General features: G+C 40.9%; 1 protein-coding gene across 1 annotated transcript in view; it reads right to left on the reverse strand.

The window, feature by feature from the left end:
• The window catches only part of LOC140187848 (nuclear pore membrane glycoprotein 210-like), a 148,068-nt gene extending 131,565 nt beyond the window's left edge, over positions 1 to 16,503 (reverse strand). The window contains exons 1-2 of the mRNA XM_072243645.1: positions 16,349 to 16,503; positions 6,413 to 6,549 (exon numbers count right to left, since the gene is read on the reverse strand). Coding sequence (XP_072099746.1) covers positions 6,413 to 6,549; positions 16,349 to 16,503 — 292 coding nt within the window. The remainder of the gene's footprint in view (positions 1 to 6,412; positions 6,550 to 16,348) is intronic.
• Between the last annotated feature and the right edge of the window lie 3,724 nt (positions 16,504 to 20,227).

Below are 20,227 nucleotides of genomic sequence, written 5' to 3' on the forward strand. Positions count from 1 at the left end.
TTTAGCTGTTTAAATGTGTATGGTTGAATGACAACTAAACTTGAACTAGCTGCATCACATGCTGTATGAATTTCAATTTGAATTTTAATTTGTTTCCATTAGCCCAACAAATTAATTGTAAGCAGCATGTCACTGTAACAAAAGATGATTTTCTCCACACTCAATTGTATGGCAAAGGCAGATTTAAAAATGTAAAAAGCTATTTAAAACTGAAGTCGATGTGTGAAAAAAACAAACTGCACCATTTAATGCGTTTCAAATTCAAATTCTTTGACAGAGGTAGGGTTGAGGATGCAGATTAGAAACATGAGCATCATGAAATATTTAACTATTTTACAATACAAATAGCAAACAGCATCATTTGAATTGAGCTTCACATTTTCCTAGCAATTCAAAAACACAATAAACCACCTTGCATAAATTTTGAGCACTGCAAAGTGCTTCCACTCTGAAATATTGTTTGAAGTGTAATCAATGTTGCAATGTTGGAAACACAACCAACTGCAAAGCCTTTTACCACAAAACACATGCTGCCCACATTATCTGTCGTATTGTTGCTAATTGAGAGGTATACAGTGGATCAAAATTAAGTTTATTATCACTGGCATACTGTATGTCAAAGATTCAAAATACATTTATTATCAAAATATGTATGCAATAGACAATAGACAACAGGTGCAGGAGTAGGCCATTCAGCCCTTCCAGCCAGCACTGCCATTCACTGTGATCATGGCTGATCATCCACAATCAGTATCCAGTTCCTGCCTTATCCCCATAACCTTTGATTCCACTATCTTTAAGAGCTCTATCCATCTCTTTCTTGAAAGCATCCAGGGACTTGGCCTCCACAGCCTTCTGGGGCAGAGCATTCCATATATCCACCACTCTCTGGGTGAAAAAGTTTTTCCTCAACTCCGTTCTAAATGGCCTACCCCTTATTCTTAAACTGTGGCCTCTGGTTCTGGACTCACCCATCAGTGGGAACATGCTTCCTGCCTCCAGTGTGTCCAATCCCTTAATAATCTTATACGTTTCAATAAGATCCTCTCTTAGCCTTCTAAATTCCAGAGTGTACAAGCCCAGTCGCACCAATCTTTCAACATATGACAGTCCCGCCATCCTGGGAATTAACCTTGTGAACCTACGCTGCACTCCCTCAATAGCAAGAATGTCCCTCCTCAAATTTGGACACCAAAACTGCACATAGTACTCCAGGTGTGGTCTCACCAGGGCCCCGTACAGCTGCAGAAGGACCTCTTTACTCTTATACTCAATTCCCCTTGTTATGAAGGCCAGCATGCCATTAGATTTCTTCACTGCCTGCTGTACTTGCATGCTTGCTTTCAGTGACTGACGTACAAGAACACCCAGATCTCGTTGTGCTTCCCCTTTTCCTAACTTGACTCCATTTAGATAATAGTCTGCCTTCCCGTTCTTACCACCAAAGTAGATAACCTCACATTTACCCACATTAAACTGCATCTGCCATGCATCTGCCCACTCACCCAGCCTGTCCAAGTCACCCTGCATTCTCATAACATCCTCCTCACATTTCACACTGCCACTCAGCTTCGTGTCATCGGCAAATTTGCTAATGTTACTTTTAATTCCCTCATCTAAATCATTAATATATATTGTAAACAGCTGCGGTCCCAGCACTGAACCCTGCGGTACCCCACTGGTCATCGCCTGCCATTCCAAAAGGGACCTGTTAATCGCTACTCTTTGTTTTCTGTCAGCCAGCCAATTTTCAATCCATGTCAGTACTCTGCCCCCAATACCATGTGCCCTAATTTTGTCCACTAATCTCCTATGTGGGACTTTATCAAAGGTTTTCTGAAAGTCCAGGTTTTCTGACATCCACTGGCTCTCCCTTGTCCATTTTCATAGTTACATCCTCAAAAAATTCCAGAAGTTTAGTCAAGCACGATTTCCCCTTCGTAAATCTATGCTGACTCGGACCAATCCTGTTACTGCTATCCAGATGTGTCGTAATTTCATCTTTTATAATTGACTCCAGCATCTTTCCCACCACCGACGTCAGGCTAACCGGTCTATAATTCCCTGTTTTCTCTCTTCCTCCCTTCTTGAAGAGAGGGACAACATTAGCCACCCTCTAACCCACAGGAACTGATCCTGAATCTATAGAACATTGGAAAATGATTACCAATGCATCCACGATTCCTAAAGCCACCTCCTTAAGTACCCTGGGATGCAGACCATCAGGTCCCAGGGACTTATCAGCCTTTAGACCCAACAGCCTATCTAAAACCATTTCCTGCCTAATATAAATTTCCTTCAATTCATCCATTACCCTAGGTCCTTTGGCCACTATTACATCTGGGAGATTGTTTGTGTCTTCCCTAGTGAAGACAGATCCAAAGTACCTGTTCAACTCGTCTGCCACTTCCTTGTTCCCCATAATAAATTCACCCGCTTCTGTCTTCAAGGGCCGTATACAACTCTGCAATATACAACTATGCAGTATATATGCAGTATACAACTCCGAGATATGTTCTCCTACAGACATCTACAAAAAAAAGAAAACCATGGAACCTGTTCAAAGGAAAACATCACAACTCCCAAAGCACAAAAAAATGAACAAATCATGCAAATAGCAAAAAAAACCAATATAAAACATCAAACTACAAAGTCATTGAGACAGTCCATGAACATTCAGTTTCAGTTCAGTTCAATCTAGCCCAGCCCAGTGGAATACAATTAAGAATTACTATAACTTACAATAAATATATCAAAAAATAGTGCAAAAAAGAGCAATAATGAGGTAGTGTTCATGGGTTTATGAACCGATCAGAAAATGGAGGGGAAGAAGCTGTTCTTAAAATATCTGAGTGTATGTCTTCAAGCTCCTGTACCTCCTCTCTGATGGTAATAATGAGAAGAGGATGTGCCCCATATGGTAAGAGTCCTTAATGAGGTTTGCAGCCTTGAGGCACTGCCTTTTGCAGATGTTCTCAATGGTAGGGATGCTAGTGCCCATGGTGTAAAGCTGGCTGAATTTGCAACCCTCTGCAACTTTTTCTGATCCTGTGCACTAGCACCTCCTTACCAGATAGTGATGCAACTAGTCAAAATATTCTCAACAAACATGAGAAAATCTGCAGATGCTGGAAATCCAAAGCAATGCACACAAAATGCTGGAGGATCTCAGCAGGCCAGGCAGCATCTATGGAAAAGAGTAAACAGTTGAAGTTTCAGGCCGAGGCCCTTCATCAGAAGATAATTTTCTCCATGTTACACATGCAGAAATTTGCTAGTCTTTGGTGACATGCCAAATCTCCTTAAACTCCAAACGCTGGGACACAGGGAAGAATTGCCCAGCTATTTTTCAAAATCTTGTCATGGGTATCTTTTGTGCACCTGAGAAGGCTTTAGTTTAATACTGCATCTGAAAAACTATAATTCTTAATGAAGTACTCTTTCTGTGGTAGAGTGGAGTGTAATCCTTGATTTAGCACTGAAGCTTACACAATCTCCAACTACCCCAATGAAAGATACTCAACTCTATTCATGTAATTAATTTGAATTTTCCTGAAATACTCTTACAAAATATTGCAATATTCCTTATGGCATTGCAAAATATTATTTTTGTTTCAAAATTCATATTATGTGATGACAACTTACATTTCCTTTTCAATAATTTGATTATTCCTATTGTGCTTCTCACTGGAGATCTTGAAGCACACAGGGCCTTGACGATGCATTAATCCATTACAAATAATAGCAGAGTATTCCATTAAACTATCACAGTTTGTATGTGTTTAAAGTTCAAAGTACATTTATTATCAAAGTATTTATAAATTATCCAACCTTGAGATTCGTCTGCTCACAGGTAGCCACAAAGCAAGAAACCCAAAAGAACCCAATTTTAAAAAAGGACCAACATCCAACTTGAACTTTGAACTTTTTAATTCCAAGCTTGGAATCTACAGATGTAATGAAGAAAGACTTCTATTCCAACATTGAAAAAGCTTTGGTCTGTATCCCAGATGGAGAAAATTGATCCTCCTGGGCAATATCCAAGCCAGAATCAGAAAAAATGTAATCCCTCCACATTGCAAACAAAAAGAACAGAAAGTTAGCTCTGACAGAGTCTTCCTACTGACAAAATATTTGGAGCACTGTATTGTCATAACAATTCTGTTTTGCCAGAAAGACAAGCACACCTCTTGGCAACGCTCCTGGTCTAGAAACTGGGACCTGCTACATTATGAGAGATGAACAATAATCCAAATAATCAAAAGTTTTGATAAATTGGTTTATTACTGTCACATATACTGAGGTATAATGAAAAACTTTGTTTTGCATACAGATCATTTCATTACAAGAGGATATTGAAATAGTACAAGGAAAAACAATAACAGAATTCAGAATAAAGTGTTAAAGTTACAGAGAAAGTACAGTTCAGGTAAGCAATAAAATGCAAGACCATATCAAGATAGATTGGGAGGTTGAGTCCACTCTATCCCACTTGGGACTGTTCAATAGTCTTACAACAGTGGGATAGTGGCTGCCCTGGTCTTAATCAGTATGTGTTTCTGAGTTTTTGTAACTTCTGCCCAATGGGAGGAGAGAGAAGACAGAATGTCTACAGTGGGTGAGGTCTTTGATTATGTTGGCTGTTCTCCTGAAGCAGCAAGGAGTGCAGACAGGGTTCATGGAGTCTGTGATGTGCTGAGTTGTGTCCACAACTCTCTTTCTTGTAGTCACAAGCAGAACAGTTGCCATATCGAGCCATAATGAATTTGGATAAGATACCTTCTATGCTGCATTGATAAAAGTTTAGTAAGGGTCGACAGGGACATGCCAAAATTCTTTTAGCCTTCAACGTAAGTAGATGTTAGTGTGCTTTATTGGCCATAGCATCAACATGGTTGGAACAGGACGGGCTATTGGTGATGTTCACTCCTAGGAATTTGAATCTTTCACCCTCTCAACCTTAGCACTGTTGATGTTAACAGGAGCATGGGTGCTGACCCACTTCCTAAGGTCAATGACCAGCTCTTCTGTTTAGGATGACAACATGACAACATTCCACTTGGCTCTCCAGCACCTTCCTGTACTGATTAATTGGTATTTGAGATTTGGCCCGCTACCATCCACAACATCAAGGAATAACTGTGGCATTGCCCAATGCTTAATACACTGTTATACTTGTCAGCCAGGTCTCCGCCAAAAACAAAACAGGGATAGAAAAATGAAATAGTTCAAGAAAATCCTCAAACCTTACTTCAAAATAGTTACCATCTCTGCTGACTCATGAGGATCACTGAAGTACAGAATGGCATTGAAAACTTGAATACATTCTTCAAAAGCCTAACAAAAATGGTGGAAAGACTACCACCCATCCATCCTATCAGGTACCTCCTGCCCCACTAATGGCAGGATGTACGAGTCTCATATTGCAGCTAACTCAGAATCAATACAATTGTGGGTAGTAAAAATAAGTTATCCTCAATCCTGAGGGATAAGCTATTTTGAGAGATCTAATTGAGGAATATCAAATGTCCACTCTGTCATTTATTCAATACCAAATTAGTACAGTGGATTCCAGTTAATTGGGCCATCCGTTAATCAGGGCAACTGCTTACTTGGGACAACTCTTAAAGAACAAAAACAAATCGAGAAAATAGCTGGGATTCCATTTTTTTATTTGGGACATTCGCTTAATTGGGACAGAACACTGCTGTCGAACATTTTCTAACTTGCGTAAGTCGCTTGCATGTTGTGTGGCCGTTTGACAATACACCGTGCTTAGAGCAAACAGTTTTTGAACAGCATCACTTGGATGTTTGTGTTCAAAAAGCAGTGATTTTTGTCACCGATAGTAGGCAAATAAATAGTAAGGCAGTTCAAAACTGTTGTTTCAAGCTAGGAGATAGCAGAAACAGCCAGGAGAGAAAATGAAACAATTTCACTACCTCAAGTTAGGAACTACGAAGAATTTGAAGGTATTAACAATCATCTTGAATGTTACAATGAAAATTAAGATTTGGAGGATGCAATTATCAAAAGCACTACTTAAAGGCAGTAGGTGTCTGCACTGATTTTGTTCATTTACAGTCAAAAGAACATGTCAGTGTAAACCGAATGAATCCCTCCATGGATAACTATTAGAAACACAGTTTTATAATACTGTAATAGTTTTGGTAGTGTTCTAATTTATTCTGCATTTCATTAATTACATCATTTGTTACTCAGTTAAACGGCAGTTTGTCTTTTTTATACCATTTTAACCATTTCTATGAAACTTTGGCTAATAGGAACAGCTGATTAATTGAGCCAAAATGTATTGGTTCCGATGTGTCCCAATTAACCAGAATCCACTGTAGTTGAGTTATATTTTCAATTCATGTCTATCCTATAATTATATTAATCACTTGATAGTTACCTGCTTCCTCTGCTATAATTATGCTGGTGAGGCGAGTAGGTTGTGTTGAACGGGCAGATATCACTGCAGTATTGGAACAGTCAGTATCATTCTGATACACAGGTTCAACAGTTGCTATATCTGGTCGTGTTGAAAACCTGCCATAAAAAAGAACTATTCAGTTATTTGATTAGTATGAATACAATATTGTTCACTGTAAACAAGAGGAATTCTGCAGATGCTGAAAATTCAAGCAACACACATCAAGGTTGCTGGTGAACGCAGCAGGCCAGGCAGCATCTCTAGGAATGAGGTACAGTCGACGTTTCAGGCCGAGACCCTTCATCAGGACTAACTGAAGGAAGAGTTAGTAAGAGATTTGAAAGGTACAGTTGACGTTTCAGAAAAGCAGGCTAGGCAGAGATGCTGCCTGGCCTGCTGCATTCACCAGCAACTTTGATGCGTGTTGCTATTGTTCACTGTATTCATTTTACAAGAGTGACAAACTCATATTCATACAACGTAAGCTTCAGTCAGATTCAGAATTTATCATCTCACTTATAACAAACATTGTAGATTAAATCTGAGTTACATGAATTTAATTACTTTATTAGCATGCCAACTCTAATAAACTTGAGGACAATATACATATCTGGAACACACACAAAATACTGGGGGAAATCAGCAGGCCAAGGAGTATCTATGGAAAAGAGTCCATTTACTGCTGTCTGGCCTGCTGAGTTCCTCCATTATTTTGCATGTATTGCTTTGGATTTTCATCATCTGCAATTTTCTCCTGTGTGATATATATCTGGACTTGTTCTTTTTCTCAATACTGACAGTTCCCAGTGTTAGGGATCAATCTGGTATCGTGACATTATGGATGAACTAAAATGAGAACCAATCTTCAGGAAATAAAACCTGTCCATAATTCAACTTCCAACTGGTACTTTATGGCCAATCACTGGTTTCTGTCCCATTTAAACTACAAAAACGAAAACAATAAGATCATAAGATATAGAGGCAGAATTAGGCCATTTGGCCCATCAAGTCTGCTCCACCATTTCATCATGGCTGATCCATTTTTCTCTCAGTTCTGATCTCCTGCCTTCTTCCATAACCCTTCATGTCCAACAAGAATCTACCAATCTCTGCCTTAAATATACCCAATGACTTGGCCTCCACAGCGGCCTGTGGCAACGAATTCCAAAGATTCACCACTTTCTGGCTAAAGAAATTCCTCATCTCCACTGTAAATGAGAGGATACATTTACAATATCCTCTATTTTGAGAGGATGTCCTCTGATCTTGACTCTCTCACCATAGGAAACACACTCTCCATTTTCACTCTATCAAGGCATTTCAACATTTGATAGGTTTCAATGAGATTTTCCCTCCCCCCATTCTTCTGAATTCCAGTGAATACAAGCCCAGAGCAATCAAATGCTTCTCATATGACAAGCCTTTCAATCTCAGAATAATTTTCGTGAACCCTCCTTTGAACCCCCTCCAATGACAACACATCCTTTCTCAGATAAGGGCCTAAAACTGCTCACAATACTCCAAGAGAGGCCTCACCAGTGCTTTAGAAAGCCTCAATATTACATCCTTGCTTTTATATTCTAGTCCTCTTGAAATGAATGCTAACATTGCATTTGCCTTCCTCACCACAGACTCAACCTGCAAATTAACCTTTAGGAAATCCTGCATGAGGACTCCCAAGTCCCTTTGTACCACAGATTTTTGTATTTTCTCTCCATTTAGAAAATAGCCTACCCTTTTATTTATTCTACCAAAGTGCATATTACCATACACTTCCTGACACTGTGTATCACTACTTTGCCCATTCTCCTGATCCAAGTCCTTCTGCAGTCTTTCTGCTTCCTCAACATTACCTGCCCCTCCACTCATCTTCCTATTACCTGGAAACTTGGCCACAAAGCCATCAACTCCATCATCCAATCATTGACATGTAACATAAAAAGAAGTGGTCCCAACACACCCCTGTGGAAAGCCACTAGTTACAGGCAGCCAACCAGAAAAGGTTCCCTTTGTTCCCACTCCTTGCCTCCTGCCAATCAGCCAATGCCCTATTCATGCAAGTATTTTTCCTGTAATATCATGGGTGTTTGTTCAGCAGCCTCATGTGTGGCACCTTGTCAAGAGCCTTTTGAAAATTCAATCAATGAACGCTCATGCTATTAGCACATTGTTAAGGCACAATTCAGGATACATTTGTTTTCATCACTCATGGAGCCAATTTATATTTTGGGTGTCTGGAGTTTATATTGAGGCTTTTGGAACAGACACCAATATTACATACCCAAAGGGGTCCTGCTTGTTGGGATGTGCTACCACTATATGTAACTCTGTGAATTTACATTGCTATATTTCAAATGTTAAAGTAAGTGATCTAAGCAATCATTTATCTTTGTCTCAAAGTATAAAATATTGTGTCACAAGAGTGAGATTCTCTTGGATTCTCCTGGAAGCTTGCTGTGTGTAAAAACAGTCACAACACAGATTCTGACAGGGCTCCGTTCCTTAGAATTGTTTGCAACCTGAACTGTTCATAAATTGGAAATTGATAAAATGTGTGTGGGACAGCATCACAAAAACAGCTGTGACAAGAGAGAAGAGGCCATCAGCTGGTGTTACTGGCTCAGTGAGTGAGTCAGTCTGCTCAGTGCTCAGCATAACATAGCCTCCAATTGTTATGGCTCAAGAGCTCGGGTGATGAGTGGAAGGTGAAGAATGGAAAAAGTGCCTCACTCCCACTTGGTGGACGATGTCTGCAGCCCAGCAGCAGTTGGCAAATCCATCCCAATCCATTCTGCTAGTCTCCCAAACACTCATTTGTATGTAGCAGATATCCATTAGTATGCCGAGCTATACACTATATTTCAAAGTAAGGCCTGTTAAACTACTTAAAGTTAATTATGTTGTAATAGATTAACATTAACATTTTCATTATAATAATTTTAATTAATTTCCTAATTCCAATTGCTACATTTAACAGCTTAAAAACTTCGTAAAATGTATATCCACATTCAAGATTCATTTCTTGATGATTGCATTTCTTACTTTAATAGCTAGAAGGTCCATCTTGTTGAACTGGAAAGAGATCAACCCTCCTACAGTATTTCATTGGTTTTCACAAACTATGGTGTGTCTGAATTTGGAGAAAATTAGAAGTGCAGTTTATGACCCTTCTATTAAGTTTGAAAAAATTTGGAGGCCATTTATTCAGCATTTTCATTTGATGTAATTTGATAATTTCCAAACTGGTTTTATTTCTCTGTACTGTTGTTGGAGGGGAATGGAGGCGTCGACGCTGAGGTTTTCTTCTTTTCCATTTTTCAGTTGTTAGTTTTGCCCAAGTCTTTTAGTTTAGTTTAGTTGTTTTTTTTTCTTTTGGGATGGGTTTTTTTTTCTTTTTTTTTGTCTTTTTCCTTTTTTTTTCCTTTATATTATCCGTGATCAGTTCTACATGTATGGGAGTTTTGGTAATTTCCACTATTTGGTTTTGCAATTACTCTGTTTTTAAATGTAACAATACATCTCATATTATCTGTATTATTGCTATGTTTTGTTTCTATATTTTGAAATTAATAAAAAGATTGAAAAAGAAAAGACAAAAAAAAAGATTCAATCATATAATGAGACATAATTAAATGTGTGGCATATCATTCAATGGGGCATAAAATCTAAAGCAAGTCTACAACATAATACTTTACAAGCACATGACACTCCCATTATTGACTTTACTAATCATTTTTGTTAGTAAATGCTCAATTTCTTTCCCAGTCTCGAGTATGAGATCAAGCAATAGCACAGTTGTTTTCAAGTATCTCAGATCTTTCTGCTTCACCTTAAGCTGAACTTTGTTTCCCCCAAAATAATGTTCCCTGACATTGTACTCACTCACTGCTCAGCCTCTATCCCTTAAATGTAATTCATCCTATACATGTTATTTCCACCCCAGTTTGTGCATTACCTAAAATACAATCACTCTCAATTTATAATGGTGTGAATAATTTACTTTATGGATCCTGATAATTTAGTGACAATTTCACTAAAACTAGTATATCCAGATAATAAATTGCAGATTTACACAAATGATGGATCTAAAGAACAGTGAAAAGACACAAGCATGTGAATCCAATTTAGTTTACGACAACAAGGAAAGAAAAGCTCAGTCTCGTAAACTTGACAATAAAATTACTAGAATTTCATTCAAACACAACTATAGCTCAGCATTTAATACCATCATTCCCACAATCCTGATTGAGAAGTTGCAGAACCTGGGCCTCTGTACCTCCCAATGCAATTGGATCCTTGACTTCCTAACCGGAAGACCACAATCTGTGGGGATAGGTGATAACATTTCCTCCTCTTTGCTGACCAACATTCGTGTATCTCAGGGGTGTGTGCTTAGCCCACTGCTCTACTCTCTATATCCATGACTGTGTGACTAGGCATAACTCAAATACCATCTATAAATTTGCTGATGATACAACTATTGTTGGTAGACTCTCAGATGATGACGAGTGGGAGTATAAGAGTGAGATATGCTAATTAGTGGTGTGGTGAAGTGGAGAGAGTGAGTAGTTTCAAGTTCCTCGGTGTCAAGGTCTCTAAGGACCTAACCTGGTCCCAACATATCGATGCAGTTATAAAGAAGGCAAGATAATGACTATACTTTATTAGGAGTTTGAAAAGATTTGGCATGTCAACAAATACACTCAAAAACTTCTATAGGTGTACTGAGGAGAGCATTCTGACAGACTGCATCACCGTCTGGTATGTCGGGGGGGGGGGAGCTACTGCACAGAACTGGAAGAAGCTGCAGAGGGTTGTAAATTTAGTTGGCTCCATCTTGGGTACTAGCCTACAAAGCACCCAGGACATCTTCAAGGAATGTGTCTCAGAAAGGCAGCATTCATTATTAAGAATCTCCAGCACCTAGGGCATGCCCTTTTCTCACTGCTACTATCAGGTAGGAGGTATAGACACCTGAATGCATATTCACAGCGATTCAGGAACAGCTTTTTCTCCTCTGCCATCCGATTCCCAAATGGGCATTGAATCCTTGAACACTACCTCACTTTTTAAATATATATATTATTTTTGTTTTTTGCACAATTTTAATCTATTCAATATATGTATACCGTTATTGATTTATGAATATTCATTGTTATTATTTTTTCTTCTATATTATGTATTGCATTAAACTGCTACTGCTAAGTTAACAAATTTCACAACACATGCTGGTGATAATAAACCTGATTCTGATTATTCAATAATGTTCTTTTGAGAAAACTTGGCTCTCCCTAGCATGTCGAATGCAGACACTACAAGTGACTGGCATTATTATCCTACTGCCTTGTAAGAGATCAGGGATAAGACAAGGTTTAAATAATTTGTATGATTAAATGTCAAGTAAAGTAGCAGGAGAGGATTGGGGAGGAGTAGCAGTCTACCTTGGGACCCCAACTGGAAAAATGCAAAAAGGGCCAAATTTACAAACCAAGCCACTTCTGAAGTTAATAAATTGTTTCTTGTTCAGGCTTTTCAGAAAAATACATAAACGTTCTTATTAAACAGCTGGCTTAGAAGATATGTATTTCTATGTCAGAGAGCTGAACACATTTCCTGTACGCTCTCAATAATTGCTGTATTTCAAACTAGTGTGCAAGAGACGCTCCTGAACAAGAGTGAAATGCAAGGCGGAGACTGTGATGAGGATAGTAATTGAAAGAATCTCATAGCTCTTTATACCTGGATCAACTCTTTGAAAGAGATCTTTCAATCCCAGTTAATCCCATTGAGAAATCTATGTTAATCCAGCAAAGTAACAATGTTATATGATGATATATCTACACCTGCCAGTGTAGTACACTAGAGTCATAGTAAAGCAGATCTACGCCAACTAGTGTTGTACCCCATTGTTATAAAGTGACCTAACTATACTTGCTAGTGCTCTATTCCAGTGCCACATCATGACAGACCATGGGATGCTACAGTGGCACAGCCAGGACAGCTGCTGCCTCACAAAAAACCTCTAGAGCTGTATGTTTGGAGTTGGTGCTTCCTCCTTGTGACCGTGTGGGATTTCCCTGGTGTGCAAGTCTCCGCCCACATATCAGACATGGGGTTGACTGTTTAAATGGTCACTGTAAACCAAGTTCAAGTTTATTGTCATCCGACTATACACATATACAACTAAAGGAAACAACATTCCTCTGGACCACGGGGCACCCACAAAAGATATATCACAGACGGGACATAAAATAATATTACTTTAAATAAGTTAATAAAATACAATACAAAATGCATGTAGTGCGCAGCAGGGGAAAACAGTAAACAACTCGCTGTCCTAGTCATGAGCTCTCGGTGGTAGCAGCCTGAGGGAAGAAGCTGTTACCCCAATGAATAAATAAAATTGCTTCGAACGAAGAAGTGACTAGTAGAATGTACAGCTGGGGTCCATGAACCCCTAACATTAACCAAGGGGTCCATGGACTCCAGATTGGGAACCCCTGATCTAGAGGAAGTTGATGGTGATGTGGGAAAAATAAAATTACATTGGTGTACTATTAGTGTAAGTGTGGCTTAATAGTCAGAATGGAGCTAATGGGCTGAAGGGTCTGTTTCAGTGCAGTATACATGCACTTAGAACTGGATCTGAACTCTAATCCCCATAAGACTGGACTGGCCTCGTGCCTTAGTACCTCATCTGCGGATCCCTGGTACCTAGGCCCACCATTGAGGGAGCCGAATCCTACCAGTGACTTTCATATACCACTTGCCTATATATACACCCTCCAGTGCTGTGAGTGCTCTCTATCCACTTAGACCATAAGACATACAGTATGAGTAGGATTAGGTCTTTTGGCCCATTAAGTCTGCTCCACCATTCAATCATGGCCAATTTATTTTTCCCCTTCAACCTTACTTCTGCTGAATGACATCACAGGCATTGATCAACATCAATGGAACTGCACTTTGAGAGGGCGAGTAGTTTCAAGTTCCTCAGTATACACACCACTGAAGATATCATCTGGATTGTACACACCGGCTGTGTGGGGATAAAAAAGCACTGCAGCGTCTCTTCCATCTCAGGTGACTGAAGGAGTTTGGCATGAGCCCCAAAATCATCAAGACCTTCTACAGGGACACCACTGAAAGCATCCTGACTGTGTCACCGCCTGGTATGGGAACTGCACCAACCTTGACCGCTGGGCACTACAGAGAGTGGTATGGACAGCCCAGTGCATCTGTGGATGTGAACTTCCCTCCACTGAGAACATTTACAGCAGCAGGTGCGTAAAGTAGGCCTGGAAGATCATCGGAGACACCAGTCACCCCAACCATAAACTGTTTCAGCTGCTTCCGTCTGACAAATGGTATTGCAGTATCAAAGCCAGGATCAACAGGCTATGGGACAGCTTCTTTCTACAAACCATTAGACTTACAAATTCACGTCTGTACATTGTGACAGAGTCATAACGCGAAGAATTTTACTCTGTGATGTTGTGAGATGGATGAAATATTAAAATAGATTCAAAAATTCAAAATTAATATAGAGTTGGAGATTCTTTAGAACTATTAGCAAGCTAGTAAATGGTGAGGCAAGGCAGGTGGGCCTTAGGGGGTAGAAACTGTTTGCAGGTCTGGAAGATCAGAACATTCCTGCAGGGCAGACATGGATCTCAAACCGTTCGTTGTGCTTCGCAGCTGTAATAGCAGATCTGGAAGTTGGAGAACCACCTCCAGGGTTGGAATTTAATTACTGGAAAGTTGGAATTCTGAAAAGGTTAAAAGTTTTCAACCCTGCACCTGAATAATCTTAATTTAAGAAAGCTCTCTGCCTCTAGGGAAAATACTGAATCCATGTTATAGTGATGTTAAACATCACACGCGACTCGAGGAGCAATCCAAAAATAACCTCACATTTTCGATATTTTACTCCATTTGACAACTTATGACCACCCATTTTGTGCCCTGCTCACAACTTTCCACTTACCTCAACACGTTTGTCGACAACACTTAGCCTTTTAACCCAAGTAATCAAAGAGTACTACAAAATAGTTGAAACACCAACACTTATTCCTGTACATTACAGCAGATCTTAGAATCTGAAGTAACAAACAAGGTGCTGGGGGAATTCAAAGGGTCAGGCAACATCTGCAGTAGGAAATGGACACTTGACCTTTCCTGTCAAGACCTTTCATCGGAGCAGCTGAAGAGTCTCGAACTAAAACAGTGATACCTATACCCTCCACAGAGGCTGCCTCATCTGTTGAGTTCCTCCAGCATCTTGTTTGTTGTCACCCCACTAATTTCCCATTGCCAGTATGAAAATTGTTCATTTATCTCTCTCTACTCAGCATTTTCTATCAGTTAACTACTCTGCTATCAAGACCAAAGCATCACCCTTACCCTGTGCCCATTAACTTGTGCATTTGTCATGTATGTGACACCTAACTGAATGTCTTCTGGAAAGGTGAGCTCTATTAAAGATTAACTTTATTTGTCACATGTTAAAAAGGTAATCTTAATCCTTCAAATACACTACATCTACTCTTTACCCACTCTACTTCTGAACTCTAGCAAATTAGTCAAACATGATTTCCCTCTCATAGTATCACATTGACTAATCTTGATTGCCTTATGTTTTGGCCTGCTTTGCCCTGTGGTTATTTCTGCACAGTAGATCCGGCATTTTCACAATGTCAGAAGTTAGGCGAACTAACCTATATTCTAAAATGTTCTATCGCCCTCTTTCTTTAAAAAGTATTTTCAATTTTCTGGATCCATTGGGGTTACTCCAGAGTCAGAATGATTGTTTATCTCAGTGTCAAGAGTCATACAGTACAGCAACAGGTCCTTTATCCCAGTTAGTCCAGGCTCATCAAACTAGTCCCATTTGCTTGTATCCCTCTAAGCCTTTCCTATCCACGTAGTTGTCCAAATGTTTTTGTGCGTTATTAAGCAACACACATAAAAGTTGCTGGTGAATGCAGCAGGCCAGGCAGCATCTCTAGGAAGAGGTACAGTCAACGTTTCGGGCCGAGACCCTTCGTCAGGACTGACTGAAAAGAAAAGCTAGTTAAGAGATTTGAAAGTGGGAGGGGGAGGGGGAGATCCAAAATAATAGGAGAAGACAGGAGGGGGATGGATGGAGCCAAGAGCTGGACAGGTGATTGGCAAAAGGGATATGAGAGGATCATGGGACAGGAGTCCTAGGGAGAAAGAAAAGGGGGAGGGGAAAAGCCCAGAGGGTGGACAAGGAGTATAGTGAGAGGGACAGAGGGAGGAAAAGGAGAGAAAGAAAAAGAATATATATGTATAAATAACGGATGGGGTATGAGGGGGAGGTGGGGCATTAACGGAAGTAAGAGAAGTCAATGTTCATGCCATCGGGTTGGAGGCTACCCAGACGGAATATAAGGTGTTGTTCCTCCAACCTGAGTGTGGCTTCATCTTGACAGTAGAGCAGGCATATCAGAATGGGAATGGGACCTGGAATTAAAATGTGAGGCCACTGGGAGATCCTACGTTATTAATGCAGCTTTCTCGACCACTTCCTTCGGCAACTCATTTTATACACTGACCACTCTGGGTGAAAAAGTTGCCCTTGAGGTTCCCATTAAACCTCTCCCCTATCACCTTCAACCCATACCCTTAGCTCTTAATTCCCCAACCCTGGGGAAAAGACTGTGTGTATTCACTCTATCTCTACCTTCATGATGCAAATACGCCTCTATAAGTTCTACTACGCTCCACGGAATAGAATTCTAGCCAATCGCTCCCTGTAACCAAGTCGTTGGCGGCCTGACAACATCCTCGTCAATGTTTTGCGCACTCTTTGAAGTGAACTAAGATACCAGAACTTTGTCCGACTAGTATACAAGGCCGCGGCTCTCTCCCGACAGCCGTAGGTCAGCTCACCAACCATAGCACCCTTCGTCGGCCTCCAGGGTGAAGTTGACCCTCACGGTGGCGGAGTAAGGCAGCAGGATCTTGGGGACGTTGAGTTTGGCTCCGGCCGAGTAACGGAACAGCACAGCCAGGAGCAGTAGCAGGTCCCATGTCGCAGTCGCCATGGCAACCCTGACAGAACTCCCCCCCCCAAAAAAAAATCCGTATGGGCCGCCACCAAAGAGGGAAAACACTACTTAGAAAGGGACAGGGCTTTCCCCGAGGGTCACCGCATGGTTTTCTTTTCCTATGGACTGCTGCGCTAACTCCGCCATTTGAGACTTCGACGCTGTCGACGGGACCCAGGACCCGCTTGTCCTCGCGCCCACCGCTCCACGCCCCTGACGGTCGCGCGTGCTCGAGTCCACGCCACGCATCCACCACTCCACGACGCCCCCCCCCCACCCCTCCCGAGGGTCGCGCGTCCTTGGGTCCACTGCCACGCGCCCATGGCCCACCCGAGGGTAGCGCGCGTGATCGAGTCCACGCCACGCATCCACCACTCCACGACGTCCTCCCCCCCCACCCCTCCCGAGGGTCGCGCATCCTTGGGCCCACTGCCACACGCCCATGGCCAACCCGAGGGTAGCGCACTGGCTCGCTGTGTGGCGTTCCCTGAGCCCGGGTGGAAAGTGCGGTCTTGCCCCGCGTTTTTGGGCCTGCTCTCGGCTGCCAGAACCAGGACGTAGGGGAGATTAGGTCTGTTGCGTATTCCATGAACACTAGACATTGCAATATATAGTCAGTGGTCGCTTTCTTAGGTACAGGAGTGAAACCTGGTGTTGTCTTTTGCACACCGCTCTGGTAATGTGCAGTTATTTGAGTTACTGACGTCTTCTTGTCAGCATGTCTTGTCATCAACTAATCTGGTCATTCTCCTCTGACCTCTATCATTAACAAAGCGTTTTCGTTCACAGAACTGCCACACCATTCTCTATAAACCCTAGTTGTGCGTGAAAATGCCAAGAGATGAGCAGTTTCTGAGATACTCAAACACATACAAAGTCACTTAGATCACATTTCTTCCCCATTCTACACACACACAATGCTGGAGGAACTCAGCAGGCCAGGCAGCATCTATGGGAAAAAAAGTACAGTCAATGTTTGAGGCAGAGATCGTTTGGCAGGACTCATTCTTCCTCATTCTGCTGTTTGATCTGAACAACAACAGAACCTTTTGACCATGTCTATGTGCTTTTATGCAATGAGTTGTTGTCACACCATTGACTGGTTAAATATTTGCATTACAGAGTAGGTGTACCTAATAAAGTGGCCAATGAGTGTATTTGTAAAATTGAAGTCTCCTGCTTAGCTTGCAATGGTAGGCAAATATTCACTTAAAACAAAAAATATATATTCTTATGTATGAGAAAACATTAAGAGAAAACCAAGGAATGATTTCACTATGAACATGCAATGGGAAATCACTTCTTTATGGCCAGCTGCAAACTATAATGTGAATCAAAAAAATCATACCACACTTAAATAACTAATGTGATAAAGTCACCAGAAGTCATTGCATTCAGAATCCAGAAAAGTTATCCTTTTTTAAAGTTCACAATTTTCTATTAAAGGAAATGTAGTAAATCTATTTCTTTCACTTTGAAAACACAGAATTTACATCAAAGCTTGATGTGGAAATCAGAGCACATAAAATGATTCCATCCAGTTCATTTTTCCAGAGCACTTTGCATTTTTGACATGTGATAGCTTACAGACTGTGCTCTATTGAATCATTTCATTACAAGGTGCATAAGTTATAAGTTCGAGTCCTAAAGGAAATGAGTGGTTCACAATTGTATTCAGTTCAGGTTTTACACTACATGAATGTGCCCGAAATGTAAGGATATGGGCATTGTGTAGGCAGAAGGAATTACTTTAGTTGGGCATTCCATTACTAATTTAATTAGTTAAGCACACCATTGTGGGTCGAAGGGCTTGTACCTGTGCTGTATTCTTTTATGTACTTTCACATCTCATATTATTCACATTGCTTGAAAAAACAATTTATCCAGAGGAATGATATTTCATCTCTATGTCTGGAATTTGTTGTTTTTTAATATTGAGGGAAGAAAAATATTGTGAGCAAAGAAACAATCAATGCCCTATCAAATATTTCTTTTTACTCTTGCAGTGCTATAGCTTTGTTGTAATACCATCCAGAATTCTTGCAGCACAGGAATTCATCCAATCTCTTTTTTAAACCATAGTACTCGTTATCCTAGTGATATCACCCTCATCCAAATAAAAATCAAGATGTTTAAATTTTCTTTTGACTTCTTGACCTTCAAACAGTACTCCTAAAGTCAAGTGCTCTGCATTTAATAGGTGGTCTTTCCGGATCTGGTTTTGCCACAGTCCATTGCTAACGCAATTTAAAAGTGCACCAAATGCACACACAGCATTGAAATGAACAAGGGATGTTAAGGTGCCAATTTTCATCTCTTCTCTATGTTTGGTGAGCTGATCTCGAATAAGATGGAGATCAGGGCACTGCAAATGACTTTGGTATATCCAAACCAAGAAGAGACAAGACTCCTTGCTGTGCTCATGTGGAAAGCTTATACAGTGAGTATACGATCTTACAGCTAGCTGCTTAAGTCAGAAATTTCACCGGCATCAACTTTGGTTGTATGACACTCTACAACTACTGCATTAACATTGAACAGAAATTTCAGCTTCCGTTCCCACACTAATTACTGAACATGTTGCCCCAGTCTGATTCAGGATACAAGCAGTACACCAAGCAAATACAGTTGTCCTCAAGCATGCTACCATCACCAGCTATAATGCCTTTAATTTCATGGGGGTACCCATTGATAAGATGTCCATTGGACCAGCGGGATAATTCGAATGGCTAGCAGCACAGATCAGAGCTGGGTATCTGGCCACAGGGTAATTCAGCTCCTGACACCATAAAGATTTCCCACCATTTACAAGCACAGGTTAGGAGAAAATACTCTCCACTTGCTTGGATGAGGGCAGCTCCATCAGGTGCCATTCGTGTCCTCTCCGCACCTTGTGCCGCATCAGGTGGCAACCTTGCCGTTTCTTTAGCATGTCTGTTTTTTTTTAATGAGGGCGAGTTGCTAGTTCAATCCTCAACACAGCAAGGTTGGAAAGCGTGAAGGAGCCAGCTGGATTCAAACCCAGGACCACTCGCCTTGAAGTTTGGTGCAGATGCCACTACACCACTGGCTGTCTTCAGGTGCCATGATGGTTAAAAACATCAAGTGCATCCCATCCACCAGTCTGAACATTTATTCCTTCCACCAATGCTGCCTGGAAGCGCCAACCAATCTGCTGGATGAACTCAGCAGCTTGAGCAGCATAATAGAAGGAAAGAAATTGCTCACGTTTAAGGTTGAAACCCTATATCAGGACTGAAGCTGTGGAGGAGAGATCTCCTGACGCAATCAAATCTGTAACAGTGCAGGAGGTGATTGCCTAGTGTTTGGTCATGGTCTCATGGTCCAAGGGTTGACTAGAGGAAGTACCCAGGAGCTGTTACCTGGCCTCTGCAAGGTAGAGGTCAATCTGCCTGACTACAATAGCACTGCCCTTGCCTGTTGCTGTATGGAAGCTGCTGTATAAAACAAATTCAAAATACCCTTCAGTTAGTCATCCAGGTTACTCTAACAGCACCTCCCTCACTCATATCCTCAAGGACGAGACCAACAAGTGCATGGAAACATTGCTGACAGTTCCCCTACAGGTTGAAATTTGGTTACACACTGTTTTAATTTGGAAATAACACTTAATTGTTGCCAATTCTAAATCCTAGAACACTCTTGCCTACACTGTGGGAATAGCTTCACTAGAAAGGCTACAATGGATAAAGTCAGTGGC

This window comes from Mobula birostris, chromosome 25 (genome assembly GCF_030028105.1).
Source record: "Mobula birostris isolate sMobBir1 chromosome 25, sMobBir1.hap1, whole genome shotgun sequence".
NCBI classification, from domain to species: domain Eukaryota; kingdom Metazoa; phylum Chordata; class Chondrichthyes; order Myliobatiformes; family Myliobatidae; genus Mobula; species Mobula birostris.